Source organism: Onychostoma macrolepis, chromosome 15 (assembly GCF_012432095.1).
Source record: "Onychostoma macrolepis isolate SWU-2019 chromosome 15, ASM1243209v1, whole genome shotgun sequence".
NCBI classification, from domain to species: domain Eukaryota; kingdom Metazoa; phylum Chordata; class Actinopteri; order Cypriniformes; family Cyprinidae; genus Onychostoma; species Onychostoma macrolepis.
In genome coordinates, this window is record NC_081169.1 from 20391784 (window position 1) to 20406911 (window position 15128).

At 34.9% G+C, this 15128-nt stretch overlaps 1 protein-coding gene across 6 annotated transcripts in view; it reads right to left on the reverse strand.

Annotated features, from left to right (window-relative positions):
* Positions 1–355: 355 nt before the first annotated feature.
* Positions 356–15128, reverse strand: part of ksr1b (kinase suppressor of ras 1b) — a 36554-nt gene continuing 21781 nt past the window's right edge. For 4 of the 6 annotated variants that reach the window (XM_058799597.1, XM_058799601.1, XM_058799600.1 and 1 more), the window contains 15 exons: positions 13294–13451; positions 12914–12983; positions 12738–12821; positions 12591–12652; positions 12395–12507; positions 11417–11585; positions 11089–11133; positions 7041–7083; positions 5593–5653; positions 4733–5130; positions 3889–3979; positions 3565–3698; positions 3333–3461; positions 2949–3090; positions 356–2844 (listed from right to left, as the gene is read on the reverse strand). In XM_058799597.1, coding sequence (XP_058655580.1) covers positions 2698–2844; positions 2949–3090; positions 3333–3461; positions 3565–3698; positions 3889–3979; positions 4733–5130; positions 5593–5653; positions 7041–7083; positions 11089–11133; positions 11417–11585; positions 12395–12507; positions 12591–12652; positions 12738–12821; positions 12914–12983; positions 13294–13451 — 1846 coding nt within the window. In that variant the 3' untranslated portion in view covers positions 356–2697. The remainder of the gene's footprint in view (positions 2845–2948; positions 3091–3332; positions 3462–3564; positions 3699–3888; positions 3980–4732; positions 5131–5592; positions 5654–7040; positions 7084–11088; positions 11134–11416; positions 11586–12394; positions 12508–12590; positions 12653–12737; positions 12822–12913; positions 12984–13293; positions 13452–15128) is intronic. The other 2 variants (XM_058799598.1, XM_058799599.1) reach the window with 2 other exon arrangements.

A 15128-nucleotide genomic window follows, 5' to 3' on the forward strand; every position in this document is an offset into this window, starting at 1 on the left:
TATAACTGTAGATAAGATTAGAAGTAGACTACATACCCCTGGTTTCACAGATATAAGGCTTAAATCTAATCCCAGAGTAAAATGCATGTTTGAGCGGTCTCAATTAAAAATATCTTGTTCTGATATATCTTAATATATATCGGTGCCATAGTTCTGTCTTAAGATACACAGCTGTAATATATATATATATATATTTTGTTTTTTTTCTAAGGCATTTTTAAAAGCTGCTTAAATATTTTAAATTTAACTATGGCCTAGTCCTGGTTTAAGCTTAGCCCCATCTGTGAAACCGGACTGTAATGTATTTTGCAACACTGCTCAGTCTCACTCGCTTTCATGAAATGGAAAAAAAATGAACGTTTTATTTATTTATTTCTGCCAGGATAAAATTACATTGTGTTTACAGACAAGTGGCTATAAGCTTTACAAAAATATTAAATTCATAATTACATAACATTAAAACCACAATCTCATTCTAGAAATGTACAATTTGTGTTCGACACACTTTGTATATAAAGAGCTGTACAACAGGAGTAAAGTACCTTTTCAAAATTTTTCGATGGAAACATATAAAATTTTGTACAAATAATATAAGAAATCTTAGCTGTACAATAAATAAAACAATAGTTCCTCTATTCAAATTCCTTTAAGTTTGTCATGGGAACAGTCACTGCCATCTTTAACATCCTCTCATTGTTCATAACACCACAAATAAATCACTCAAAACTCTGCATGCACACTCTCTCTCTCTCACACACACACACACACACACACACACACTCACGCACAAATTAAAACGAGAGGTATTAGATATTAAAAAGTTCCTGAACATCATCCTGCTGGGTCAAAATATTTTTCATTCTTTATGATATTACAAATACCTCATCAGGATCCTTATTACTTATCCATCCTGGAAGGGCTCAGTAGGTCAGATTAGCATCCAGTAAATGATTATTCATTTAAATCTTAATTTTGAGCAAATACATGGAATATAAAAGTCACTTTTTTAAGAGCACAGGAGAAAGTTTGCGGACTGTAAAAGCTTAAAGAGATAGTTCACCCAAAAATGAAAATTCTGTCATCATTTACTCACCCTCAAGTAGTTCCAAACCTGTATGAATGTCTTTGTTCTGCTGAACACAAAGGAAGATATTCTGAAGAATGTGGGAAACAGAGCAGTTCTGGGTCACCATTGACTTCCATAGTATTCTTTTCTCCTACTATGGAAGTCAATGGTGCCTCAAAACAGCCTGGTTACAAACTTTCTTCAAAATATCTTCTTTTGTGTTTGGCAGAACAAAGAAATTCATACAGGTTTGGAACTACTTGAGGGTGAGTAAATGATGACAGTTCACCCAAAAATGAAAATTCTATCTCTTTAAGGTCTGTCCTATCAAAAGAGCAATGGAAAACACATTCCATTCATCTGATGGCACATGAGGAATTTGAAACGGCAAAACGTCTGCTAGCTCAATAAATCTGCTGAAATCCTATCAGCATATTCTCCATTTACAAAGTTTAGCTGAAATGGCTTTGCTCAGTGTTAGAACAGGCGAAAGTTTAAAAGATGGGACCACTATAAGAAAAAGCATCACAAAGGTGAACATTCTAAAAATTTGTAAGACACTCAATTACTCAGTTGTTTTCTTTGAATGCAGCAGCCATGCTAATGTTAACAGCAGCTGTGGACAAATCGTCGTATTTGTAGACGTAAGGACAGCGAGAGCGGAGGCCCGGACTGCAGTGCTCACGCAGACAGTGGTGATGCCATGCACTGAACATTCAGCCAATCAGAGAACAGAAGGAAGAAAAATACAGAGGAGAAAATAAAGTGACGTGAAATATGAAGATTTGGAAGAGGTTGGTGGTAAGAAGAAAGGTTGAGACGTCAAGATGGAGACAGGAACAGCGGATGACAGAGAGGGGATCACAAGTTTGGCCCATTCCCAGTGCGGAGAGAAACCCACAAGAAAAATAGCAGAGACAACATACACAAATATTTAAAAAAAAAATTTGAAAAGGTTTTCAGGGATTTCAACTGCTTATACTGATAAATAATAATAATAATAATAATAATAATAAATCATTTTATATTATATAATGCATTACATTATATAATCATATATAATTATTGTCAATAATATTATTTTAATTATTATAAATTCAGATTACACTCTTTTAACCACAGTCTAACCATCGTTTTTAAATGTAAAAGTTGAATTACTGACCACAGGCCAGATATTTGGGAATATAAACATATTCAAAGTGTAACAGGTTAAATCAATAAGCACCTTCCCTCTGAACTACTCCTATTATCTGCTTCTATATAGTAAATGATAAATCACACAAATATTCACACATGTGCAAACAAGACCGATCATTCATATAACAGGCAAAAACTTTGGTAGCAGAAAAACACTCACAAACATACACTCCTTTTCATTACTGTCACTTATTGTTATTTTCCGCACCATATGATATCAGGTTTGATCAGATATATAATGGTTGATTCCATGCACAGCATCCTTCTGACTCTTGTTACACTAAAAATCCAATGTTGTTAAATTAAGTAGGCTCAGAATAGAGACAAAAAAAAAAACAATGCACAGGTCGGCTCCAAACGATCAGTTAGTTTTCATGCTCCCTAAACTACACCCCCCACAAAAAGGGGGATCCACAGCACGCTAGCGTTCCAGACTAGGATACATACTCCTCAGACTTCCAGAAGTGCCCGGGGTGTGAGAGTCTGCGATTGAGCTTCGGCAGCTTCTCTAGTAAGTCTGACAGCTGAGTGAATGTGGGTCTGTCCTCAACCTTAAAGGACCAGCAGGCTGACAGGATCTCCTGCAGTGCGAGTACAATGACCATGTTAATACTATTTTATGCATGTATGTATGTATGTATGTATACATATATATTTTTTTTAAATATACCAGGGCTGGACTTACCGTAACCTCCTTGCCCAAGCTTGTACCCTTCTGGGTCAGTAAGGTTCTGATGCCTTCTCCGCTTCCCAGCTGATAGATCAAAACTTCAGTCGGTTGGTTAACGATGGGCCATCCTTTGGCCTGGAGTTCATACCAGATAGTGCTGAGACAGAAACATTCAAAGTAAGCTGATCAACTTCAGTGTTGGTTTGCAAAATATTGTAATTTGATTTCAATAAAGCCTTTACAAAGAAGGATCATTCAGATAAAGTCTTTGCTTTGACTTCGGGAGATTTTTTTTTGTGTTTTTGTTGCAGAAATGAAACATTAACACCAAAACCAAATGTTTGCATTGGAGGCCCTGAATATGTGATGCAGATGTGGGAAAAGAGATGTGGTTTTTACCCAAATGCGTAAACATCAGCAGCTTTTGAAAAGGGCAAACAGTCTTGGTTTCCCGGTCCCATCTTTTGCACAATCTCTGGAGCCAGATAATAGATCCACCCTCGTGGAAGCTTCAGTTCATTTTCCCGCCTACAAACAAACACACACCTGTTAATGAAGCTCTTAACAAAGCATACTGTATAACAAGACTATTTTAGTTTTATACCACTGGAGTAAATGACATACACCCTACCTGTCCTCCTGGACCACTCCAGACATCCCAAAAAGACCGAAATCGGTGATGACCACTTTGTTTGAATCGTAAAAAACATTCTTAGACTTTAAATCTTTGTGCACAATTCCCTTTGCATGGAGGTAACCCATTCCCTGCAAAAGGTAAAAGACACGAAACAAAAAACAAAACAATATGATTTGAGTTAAAGAAGCTAAATTTATGATATAATGGTCAGATAACAGTTATTACATTTTGATGAAAGACACTTTTTGGATAATAACATGCACTGAAAAATCTATCAAAATAAGGCCAAGAACATGTATTACATGTGATGCTTCATACCTTTACAATTTCCTGAGCGATTTGTCTTATCTTGTTGATGTCAAGTTTAGAGTCCCTTACAACCGAGTAGAGCGTCCGTCCTTTACAAAAGCTGTGGCAGGACAACATAAATAGATTACAATCAAAACACAAATGCTCTTATATAATATCACTATAAAAAAATGCTGGGTTAAATACAAACCAGTGCTGGGTAAATATTGGACAGAACGCATGCCGGGTTGTTTTCAACCAACAGTTGGGTTAAATGTTTTACCCAACCACTGGATCTAAACCATCCCAATCGCTGGGTTCGTCTATATTTTACCCAGCGCTGGGTTGTATTTAACCCAGCATTTTTTAAGAGTGTACACATTCAAAACATACACAGTACCATTCAAAGGTTCAGAGTAAGATTTTTTTAATGCTCACCAAGGCTGCATTTATTTAATAAAAATACAGTAAAAACAGTAATATTGTGAAATATTACACTTTAAAACAACTTTTCTGTTTTAATATACTTTAAAATGTAATTCATTTCTGTAATGAGAAAGATGAACTTTCAGCAGCCAATTACTCCAGTCTTCAGTGTTACATGATCCTTCAGAAATCATTCTAAAAGGCTTATTTGGTGCTCAAGAAACATTTGTGATTATTATCAGCTGTGCTGCTTAACATTTTTGTGGAAAACATGATGCATTCAGGATGGTGAATAGAAAGAACAGCATTTATTTAAAACAGAAGTCTTTTGTAACATAATAAATGTCTTTACGGTCACTTTTGATGAATTAAATGCATCCTTGCTGAATAAAAATATTAATGTCTTTACATGAATGACACAACATTGAGAGAGCAGAGAGAGGTGAACCTGGTGATAATGGCCAGATGAGGTGGGTTCATGCAGGCCCCCATAAACAGCACGACGTTCTCGTGTCGCGTTTGCCGGTAGTTCATCACCTCCTTCTTGAACAGCTTCAGGTGCTCCTGGTTGTTACCATCAATCTCTAACAAGCGAACGGCCACCTCTCCATGCCAGCGGCCCCTGCACACCTTCCCCCAGCGGCCTTTACCGATCAGCTCTCCGAGCTCCAGCTGCTCGAAAGGCACATCCCACTCCTGCAGGTAAACGCTGGTCTGGCTGGCCTTACGGCTTATGTGGTCCTTCCAGTAGCCCCTGCAGTTGGGCAGGTCATCCACTTCATCGTCTTCACTTTCATCGTCCGAACCTTCCTGATCCTGACCGTCGTCCCCTTGCTGCTCCTCATCCTGAATATAATAACCAATTTAGTCAATTCTAGGGCTAAATGTATATTTCATTTTCGGTTAATCCTACTGTAAATCCATTTAGATTTTACACAATTCAAAATTTAGATGTAAGATAAAAAGCTTCTGTATTGTCTTTTAGTGGTTAGGGCAGGCATCCTCAAATCTGGCCCACTCCTGCAGAGTTTAGCTCTAACCCTAATCAAACACACCTGAGCATGCTAATCAGTGTCTTTAAGATCATTAAAAAATCTCAGGTAGGTGAGTTTGATCAGGGTTGGAGCTAAACTCTGCAGCAGATTGGCCCCCCAGGGAAAGATTTGAGGAACCCTGGGTTAGGGTCACTAACTAACACCACTGACCGCACAAAATCATGTGACCACCACGATAAACTGGAAATGTTGCCCACAAATACTTTCAGTTCCTAGTAGCTCTGTGGGTGGACATGTTTCTTGCGGCACTCACCACAGCTTCCCTTTGGCCTGTTGACAACTGGTTGACATTACCATCCAACTGATCTGTTTCTCTGCATGGGAGAGAAGACATACTAAACTTAGTGGTCATTTATTAATCACTTTTAAATAGTTATCAGAACTATGTATAATATACAGTATGATCTAGACCATTTACCAAAGGATAGTTCACCCAAAAATCTAAATTCTGTCATTTACTCAGCATTATGCTATTCTGAAGCCATGTGACTTTTAATATGGATCAGAAATAAAGGAAATACCACAGAACGTATCATGGTTTTATGTCAAATGTCATTTGTCTTTCACAAAAAATGAAACATGTGAAACAACTTGACAGTCCACGTTTGAATTAAATGATGTTTGAGGTAGTGTTATTTTGGTATATATATATAAATAAATGTATGTATGTATGTACAGTATGTGTGTATGTGTGTGTGTATGTGTGTGTGTGTGTGTGTGTGTGTGTGTGTGTATATATATATATATATATATATATATATATATATATATATATATATATATATATTAGTGCTGTCAAACGATAAATCATGATTAAATCGCATCAAAATAAAAGCTTTTGTTTACATAATATATTTATGTGTACTGTGTTTATTTATTATGTATATATAAATACACACACATTCAGTATATATTTTGAAAATATTTTCATGTATATACATTTACATTATTATTTTTATATTATATATAAATATATGTAATATTTTTATAAAATGTATACTTGCATGTGTTTGTATTTATATGTACATAATAAATAAACCGTACACACTTATATATTATGTAAAGAAAAACTTTTATTTTGGATGCGATTAATCGTTTGACAGCACTAATATATATATATATATATATATATAAAACACACACAGACACATATATATTTATTTTGTTCATTGTTCATTCTTTATTTATAGCTTTAATTATATAGTTTTAGTTAGCAATAACAACATGGATTTGAGAAGTTTTTCAGCGTATAATTACTTCAGTTTTGGCCTTTCCTCACAAAAAGGTATCAAATGGCTTCAAGCTACTTTTACAGCGCTTTTTTTTGTCAATTTTGGTGCTTGACATCCTCTTTTGTGTTCCACTGAAGAAGATCAAACAAGCAGGTTGGGATTAACATAAAGGTGAATAAATTATGGAAAGTATTTGTGTGAACTATTCCTTTAGAGCATCTTTGAAGCATACATCATGAGTTTGAACTTACAGGAAAAATTCTACAGAAGTCAGTGCTGCCACATTGGTTCCATGTGAACTTAGCGCAACTGATTCATCCAAGATGAGGCAATAACCAAAAATGTGTGCTACTCAGCTACAGTTAAGAAATTATAATGTACCATGAGGAACCAAAACCAATGAAACTTCCCGGGGTCAAAACATTTCTAGAAATACTGTAGAAACGGCAATCAAAAAGTCTCGTCTTACCCGGTGTTGCAACCTCCATCTGAATGCGTGGAACTGGATACGTCTGTGAGAAAAAAGGGATTCTTGAGTCATACGTGACATTAAACGTTCAGATTCCATGAAAAGGTGCACCAAGTAATTCTACTCCACTTAAAGTTTTGAAGTTGAAAGTAGTTGCTGTTCAAATGTATGTATGTACAGTATGTATGTGTGTGTGTGTGTGTGTGTGTGTGTGTGTCTGTATGCATGTATGTATGTATGCATGTATGCATGTATGCATGCATGTCGTGATTTTTTTTTTATATATATATATATATATATATATATATATATATATATATATATATATATATATATATATATATATATATATATATATATATACTCATTGCCAAAAATATCGGCACCCTTGGTAAATATGATCAAAGAAGGCTGTGAAAATTAATCTGTATTGTTGATCCTTTTGATTTTTTATTTAAACAATTCACAAAAATCTAACCTTTTATTGGATAATAAGAATTTAAAATTGAGGGAAATATCATTATGAAATAAATGTTTTTCTATAATACACATTGGCCACAATTAACGGCACCCTTTTATTCAATACTTTTTGAAACCTCCATTTGCCAGTTTAACAGCTCTACATTTTCTCCTATAATGCCTGATGAGGTTAGAGAACACCTGACAAGAGATCAGAGACCATTCCTTCATCCAGACCACTTTAGATTCCCAGCTCCATGTTGGTGCTGCTTCTCTTCAGTTCACTCCACTCATTTTCTACAGGGTTCAGGTCAGAGGACTGGAATGGCCAGCAGAAGCTTGGTTTTGTGCTCAGTGACCCATTTTTGTGTTGTTTTTGAGGTTTGTGTTTGGATTATTGTACGTTTGGAAGATCCAAACATGGCCCATTATAAGATTTCTAACAGAGTCAGTCACTTATTGATTTTTTTATCTGTTGGCATTTGATAGAATCCATGATGCCATGTGTCTAAACAAGATGTCCAGGACCTCCAGCAGAAATATAGGTCCACAACATCAAAAATACAGCGGTATATTTCATTGTACACATGGGGTACTTTTTATCCCTGTGTTCACCAAACCCATCTTGAGTGTTTGCTGCTAAAAAGCAAATTTTTTAGTTTCATCTGACCATAGAAGCCAGTCCCATTTGAAGTTCCAGTCGTATCTGATAACTGAATATGCTGGAGTTTGTTTTTGGATGAGCGAGGAGAATTTTTCTTGAAACCCTCCCAAACAACATGTGGTGATGTAGGTGCTGTTTGACAATTTTCTTATTTTAAGGTTTTCTGACCCCGAGACTCAACTATTTTCTGCAATTCTCCAGCTGTGGTCCTTGGAGAGTCTTTAGCCACTCAAACTCTCCTTCTCACCGTGCATTAGGAAGATATAGACACACATCCTCTTCCTGGCAGTTTCGTAACATTTTCTGTTGATTGGAAATTCTTAATCATTGCCCTGATGGTGGAAATGGGAATTTTCACTGCTCTAGCTCTTTTCTTAAAGCCACTTCACTAATTTGTGAAGCTCAATTATCTTTTGCTGCACATCAGAAATATATTCTTTGGTTTTTCTCATTGTGATGAATGATTAAGGGAATTTGGGCTTTGTTTTCCCTCCTATTTATATTTCTGTGAAACAGGAAGCCATGGCTGGATAATTTCATGTTCATAAAAAATCAAAATTGTGAATATGAATGGGAATATACATCAGAGATATTTTACTCATAAGAATTTCTAGGGGTGCCAATAATTGTGTCCAATGTGTATTTGAGAAAAACATTTATTTCATAATGATATTTCCCCATTTTAAATTCTTATTATCCGATGAAAGGTTAGATTTTTGTGAATTTTTTAATAAAAGATCAAAAGGATCAACAATACAGATTAATTTTCACAGCCTTCTTTGATCATATTTACCAACGGTGCCGATATTTTTGGCAATGAGTGTATATATATATATATATATATATATATATATATATATATATATATATATATATATATAGAGTTTTATTATTATTTTAATAAAACTAGCAATATTAATAGTGATGCATGCTAATAACTTGTTGCACCTTTAATATAATACAACTAAAGAACTGAATAACATATCTTTTAGATTCTCTATACACAGCACCAGAGGCACACAGAGAATTGAAAGCACAAAATACTGCAAAAAATATAGCAATTCCCATAGATGACCACTAGAAAGCAACACACCACAGTATAAGCACTACTAGCAACTTTATCTCAATAGAGTGGTGGAACTATGATGTCACTTTGTAGGCAAAAACCCGGAAGCGAGTGCATTTTAGCACTTCCGGTTCCATTGTCCCAGAGTCAATGGGTTTTTTGAATGGGATTTTGGTTAAATCCCTTAAATAAGGTCCGTGGTTCACACAAGCTCAAGATAATGTCACATTTTATTCTACGACATAAAACACACCAGTTACACCCCACTAGTGATTTTTTTAAACCGTTACGTTTCTTAAAAAAGACGGTTGTTAACAAGTTGCTAAATGGGACTACAGGCGCTGTCGGAGACATTCAACGTCATCATGCCAAACAGTTTATCAATTTATAGTATTTTCCAGTTGTAGTATAATTTGTAATACAATTAATAGTGTCCCGCATTTTATATTTTCGTTTGACAATGTTTTTTTTGCTTTGCCCCGAAATGCAACAAGTTTTCGGATGGAAGATGCTCGTTTTATCGCTTTCCTACTGATACAGAGACTCTGGGTTCGTACCATAAGGTACACTCATATGATTATTTCATGTAAACACCACATTTACCGGCTTTATGTGGTTAAAGTGAAACTTTAATTATGCATAGTGCTTAAAGTCACGTTAAAATGAAATGTTTGCGGCCACATGAAGCTGTTAGAAAGCATGTAGATTGAGGATTTCCTAGAAGCAAGGATAAAATAACATTTTGTGTAACGTTACCCACCCTAACAAAACTATAGCTGAAATGTGGTACTTTATTCACAAAAAATACGTTTAATTACCATATCCCAAAACTCGCTGTTATTTAATAGATGAAATGCACTAGAATTTTAGTGAATAGTACGTGGGTACTATGGTCTCTTAACTAGTTGCTTATTAACATGCATATTACTAGAATATTAGCCATTTATTAGTAGTACCGGTAATTAAGCACATATTAATGCCTTATTCTACATGACCTTATTCTTCATCCCTAATCCTACGCAATACCTAAATTTAACAACTACCTTACTGACTATTAATAAGCAGCAAATTAGGAATTTATTGAGGGAAAAGTTGTAGTTAATAGCGAATAAGTGTTGCCTATTCTAAAGTGTTACCAAATATTCATATTAATCAAGGATTTATTGACTTTTAATTCACCTTATTTCGAAATGTACAGAAATAACGTTACATGCTTTCAAATGTCCTTTAGCTATGGTTATTTAATTTATTCACTATACTATTTATTACTAATGTCTCATTTCAGTTTTAGTTAGGCTCTAGTTTTGTATTTATTCCAGTTTATATGAAAAGGTTCATGTAGCGTGGATTAAAATTCATATACAGTATAAATACTTTTCACTGAACATGTTAAAAATAAGTTTGAAAAAGTTGTTGGGAGCGTGCTGGTGGTGACGCTGAAGGCGAGCAACCGTGGTGCTGTAGTTCGTTTATAGCCTAAGTTTAGCTTTTAAGTTCTGGCGCTTTTATTTAGGCTTCAAAATTCAAAGTTATATTATTTTGTGAAGATTATCTTGATGGAAAAAACGTGTAAGTTTCATGAACTATTGATTGAACACAGAGCTTATTTTCTGAGATAATCCAAAAGCCTATGCTATTGGCTTTTTGTCAAGGGAACCAGTTTCATGCCAACAGCAGATCCGCCTAAGCGACGTCATAGTTCCCCCACTCTATTTGAGTTCACTACAGCTGAAGCTCTCAGGATTGGGAAACAGACGGGAGTTGTCTCAAAACGTCAGTGATAACTCAACTAGGAACTCAGACACCACACCTGAAGAGTAAATAACAGAGTTTTGTGGTCTGGAGGATTGTTAACTCACCAGGGAAGACAAACTGTTGTCTATGCTGAAAGTAGCAGGCAGCTACTGAGTGGGACAATTAGACAAATGTCCACAAGGAAAAGAGAAAGACCTGGTTAAACAACTTGCTTGTTATAGTTGTTATGCGTCAGCGAGAGTTACTTAGGCAGATATTAGTAGGTTAGTGTGCATTTATTGAAGAGGTAATTTCTAAGCATTGGAAACAAGAAAGGAGTACTTAATAATGCTGTGCTACAAAAAGAGTGACATTCTGTAGTGCAGAGGTTTAAATGGGTTTACATGCGGGCGGCAAATAAGATGCCATGGTATTGGTGTAAAGAAGACTAACCTGGGAAGTGAAAACGACTGTCAACGTGACCCTTAGGGGAGGGGTTGGGTGGTGGGGTGGCGCTTGGGGGGTTGCTCTGACCGTAGGGGGCAGGTGAGGAGGGGGTGGAGGAGGTGGTGGAGGAGGGGTTACTACTGGAATCCAGGTGACTGAGTGATGGAGGGTGGTCCTGAAGGGAGGGACACATATCTTAAAAAAATCTTTTCCAAAAAATAACCAAATAAGGTGCAAAGAAGGATGTTTGAATCAATTAAGACATTTTATAAAATAGCATTTCAATGACAAATCTTATACGTAGTCACTAGCATCATAACATGAAATTGTAAAAAGAAATATAAACGATATAGAAATAATGTATTTTTAAAATAAAATAAAAATATAGGATATAAAAATGGATGTTTGAAACAAGTATGCCATATTATAAAATAGCGTTTCAATAAATCTTTTGGGTACTCACAAGCATCACTAAATGAAAGTGCAAAAATTAAAATAAATTAAATAACATTTATTTTTAAATTATCATTTTATTTATATGATCTGATTTATTATTTATTTACTTCATATAATATTAATAACACTATTATTTTTCCTTATTACTATGTAACATTAAAATCTTACAGTATTTAACAAATAATTACATACTTCATTGGCAATCACTAGCATCACCAAATGGAATTGCAAAATAAATGAAAAAAAATAATTTACTTAAATTATTATCATTAATTATAATAATAAATTCAAAAAAAAAAAAAAAAACATAGGGTATAAAAATGATATTTTAAACAGTTATGACAAATAATAAAACAGCATTTCGAATATTATGTGTTGTCACTTATACATATACATATACATATACATACACATACACATACACATATAGATAGATAGATAGATAGATAGATAGATAGATAGATAGTAATAATACTAATGTAAGTATGGTGTGACTCAAATGTCTGGTTTGTGTGTTTTGCTACATGCCTTTTTGTTTATTGCCTTCGGTAATGTTCCGTACTGCTGAGACTCTGTCGGTCGCTCCACCTGGTTATTGATCCCTGATGGTACTGACTCTGTTCTTCTGATCTTGTTTGGAACTGAAAAAACAGAAAAGAACTTTAGATCATCTGCAAAGCAATCTAAATATACAGTATACTACATCTTGTACAAAAAATCTTACATTGTGCAAATGAAATCCTGCACTTAGGGGCCTCTTTGGTACATTTATTGTGGCACTTCACCCTAAAAGAGATTAAAGCAAACATTAGTAAGAAGATACTGGGAACTCAGATGTGGTTTTCCCTAAAAAATCCCTGTGGTTGCTTACTTGCAATGTTTGCATTTAACACCAAACATCATGTTCTTCTTGCACACCTGACACGTCTGAGACAACCAGGACTTGGTGGAAAACCTTTAAGGTGGCACAATAAGAAAGCCAATGTCAAGATGAAAGACAAACACGGACGTAAGAATGAAAACAAGCAAAAGTTCAATGGTCAGTACCTGTGTGTGACATCCAGACCAATATCCTTCCTCATGATTACCGGAGAGCTTCCGTGGGATGCAACATGATCTATATGATGTTAAAGAAAAACAGATTGTACTCTGTTTTAAAACTGAGTTTGGCGTTAGCATATCACTCTAGCTTTAGAGTTGACTGGATGAATTTTTCACTGCAGTGAGTGCATTCTGGGAATGAACAGTATGTGTAAAGCTGATTTAGCCAAATAAACATATTTCATTAGCAAACATAATGCAGATGTCTAACTGTAGCCTTTTCATCTGAAGTGCACCTATAGTATGATGACTGAAAATGTTTTCAAGGTAGGGAGCTCACTAGGTTTTGGAACACACAAACTTGTCTTTTACTAAAAAGCACTTACTTCTTACACCCGCGGGATCTCCCAGGTGACTGGGGGTGTTTGGTAGGATGCAGGGGGAACGGGCAGACAACTGCGGTGACCGTGAGGGCGAGTCTTCCCAGCCGTTTCCTCCACCGTTTACCTGCACGTTCAGAAGCGGCTTGTTTTTCTTCCCACTCCTGCAGGCAAAAGGGCACAAGTCAACATTTGATATCTTGGTAGTTGACATTAGTGTGATATGCTATAGTCCATTTAAATAGCATTTTGGTGTTTTTGTAAATTAAATGATAAAATAATTAATAATTAAAATAAATAATTAGAACAATAAATAGTTATGATTATAATAACAATTAAATCATTTAATTTAATTATTAAAAACGACTTTGGCATTCAGCTTTTATGACCTTATAACAAATAAATAAATAAATAAATAAATAAATAAATAAATATATATATATATATATATATATATATATATATATATATATATATATATATATATATATATATATATATATATATATATATATATATATATAAATAAATAAATAAATAAATATAAAAACACAATAATTTTTACATTGTAAAACCATTTAATATGAACTTCAAAACAAAAGTTAAACAAAAGCATATACTATTTAACCTGAAATCATTAAGACTCTCATCACCTGCAATCTTTCATTGGAATTATTACAATGCAGCCAATTATAATTCCCAGAAAGCTCTCATAAGGACTCACTCTGCACCTCCCAGCAAGAAATCTTTCTATAGTACTTTAAATAAACACACATCTGCAGCTTGTCCACCACAAATATTTCAAAAATGTGGTGCAAATGCAGGCGTGCAGCTTCACAGGCAGGGAGTTTTTGCGGTGGATTTCAGTTCACACACATATTATGAGGAGGAGCTCCAATCCTGCGGACGTTTATTGGCTCAGAGGAGCGGGAATGATTAAGCACTGGACGCCAGCGAGTCTGAGAAGGGGTCTGACCTCGGCCATGTGCTAACGGGAAACACTGGGGCTACGTGAAGGGGCGGAAGGACGGGGAGTGTTGAACTACTCTCTAAAACCTGCTTGGAACTGGGTCATCAGTGATCTCAGATGTCACAGCAGTCCACTCCCACAGACGAACACACACTGGGCAGGTCTACACAGTATGGTACACATATGAACAGCGGGAGCTAAAAGAATATGTAGAACATTTCGTCTAAGAAGGATTTCTTTATTTATGCTTCAGGGCTAAAAATCGTCCCAAATTCTTGCTGAGTTAGGCAACATGTTCTTACAAGTAGCAAATGTTGTTCAATGTATAACAAAAATCTGCTGGATTTATAAAGAGTCAGCATCCTGCTCATTTTACATGCAGTGTGGCAATGATACAACGTGTTATCATTATTTATTTCCTGTTTCAAACCTGTAGGACTTTCTTTCTTCTGTGGAACACAAAAGGTCAATTTTTTTTAATATCCTGTCCAATTTTCCAATTGTCCAAAGGAATGGGGCTGTCAAAATACCAAACTGCAAAAAAACCACCATGAAAGTATCATAAAAGTGTTCCATATGACTTTATTGCTATATTTAAAAAAATCTAAAATGATTCGTTATGCAAACTGTAATTTATCATTTTTTGTAGTGCTGTCAAACGATTAACTGTGAATAATTGCACCCGAAATAAAAGTTTTTGTTTACATAATATATGTATGTGTACTGTGTATATTTATTTTGTATATATAAATACACACACATACAGTATATATTTTGGAAATATTTACATGCATATACATTTATATTCTTGTATTTTATATTATAGGATATATAAATATATTTAATATATAAACATAACATATTTTTCTTA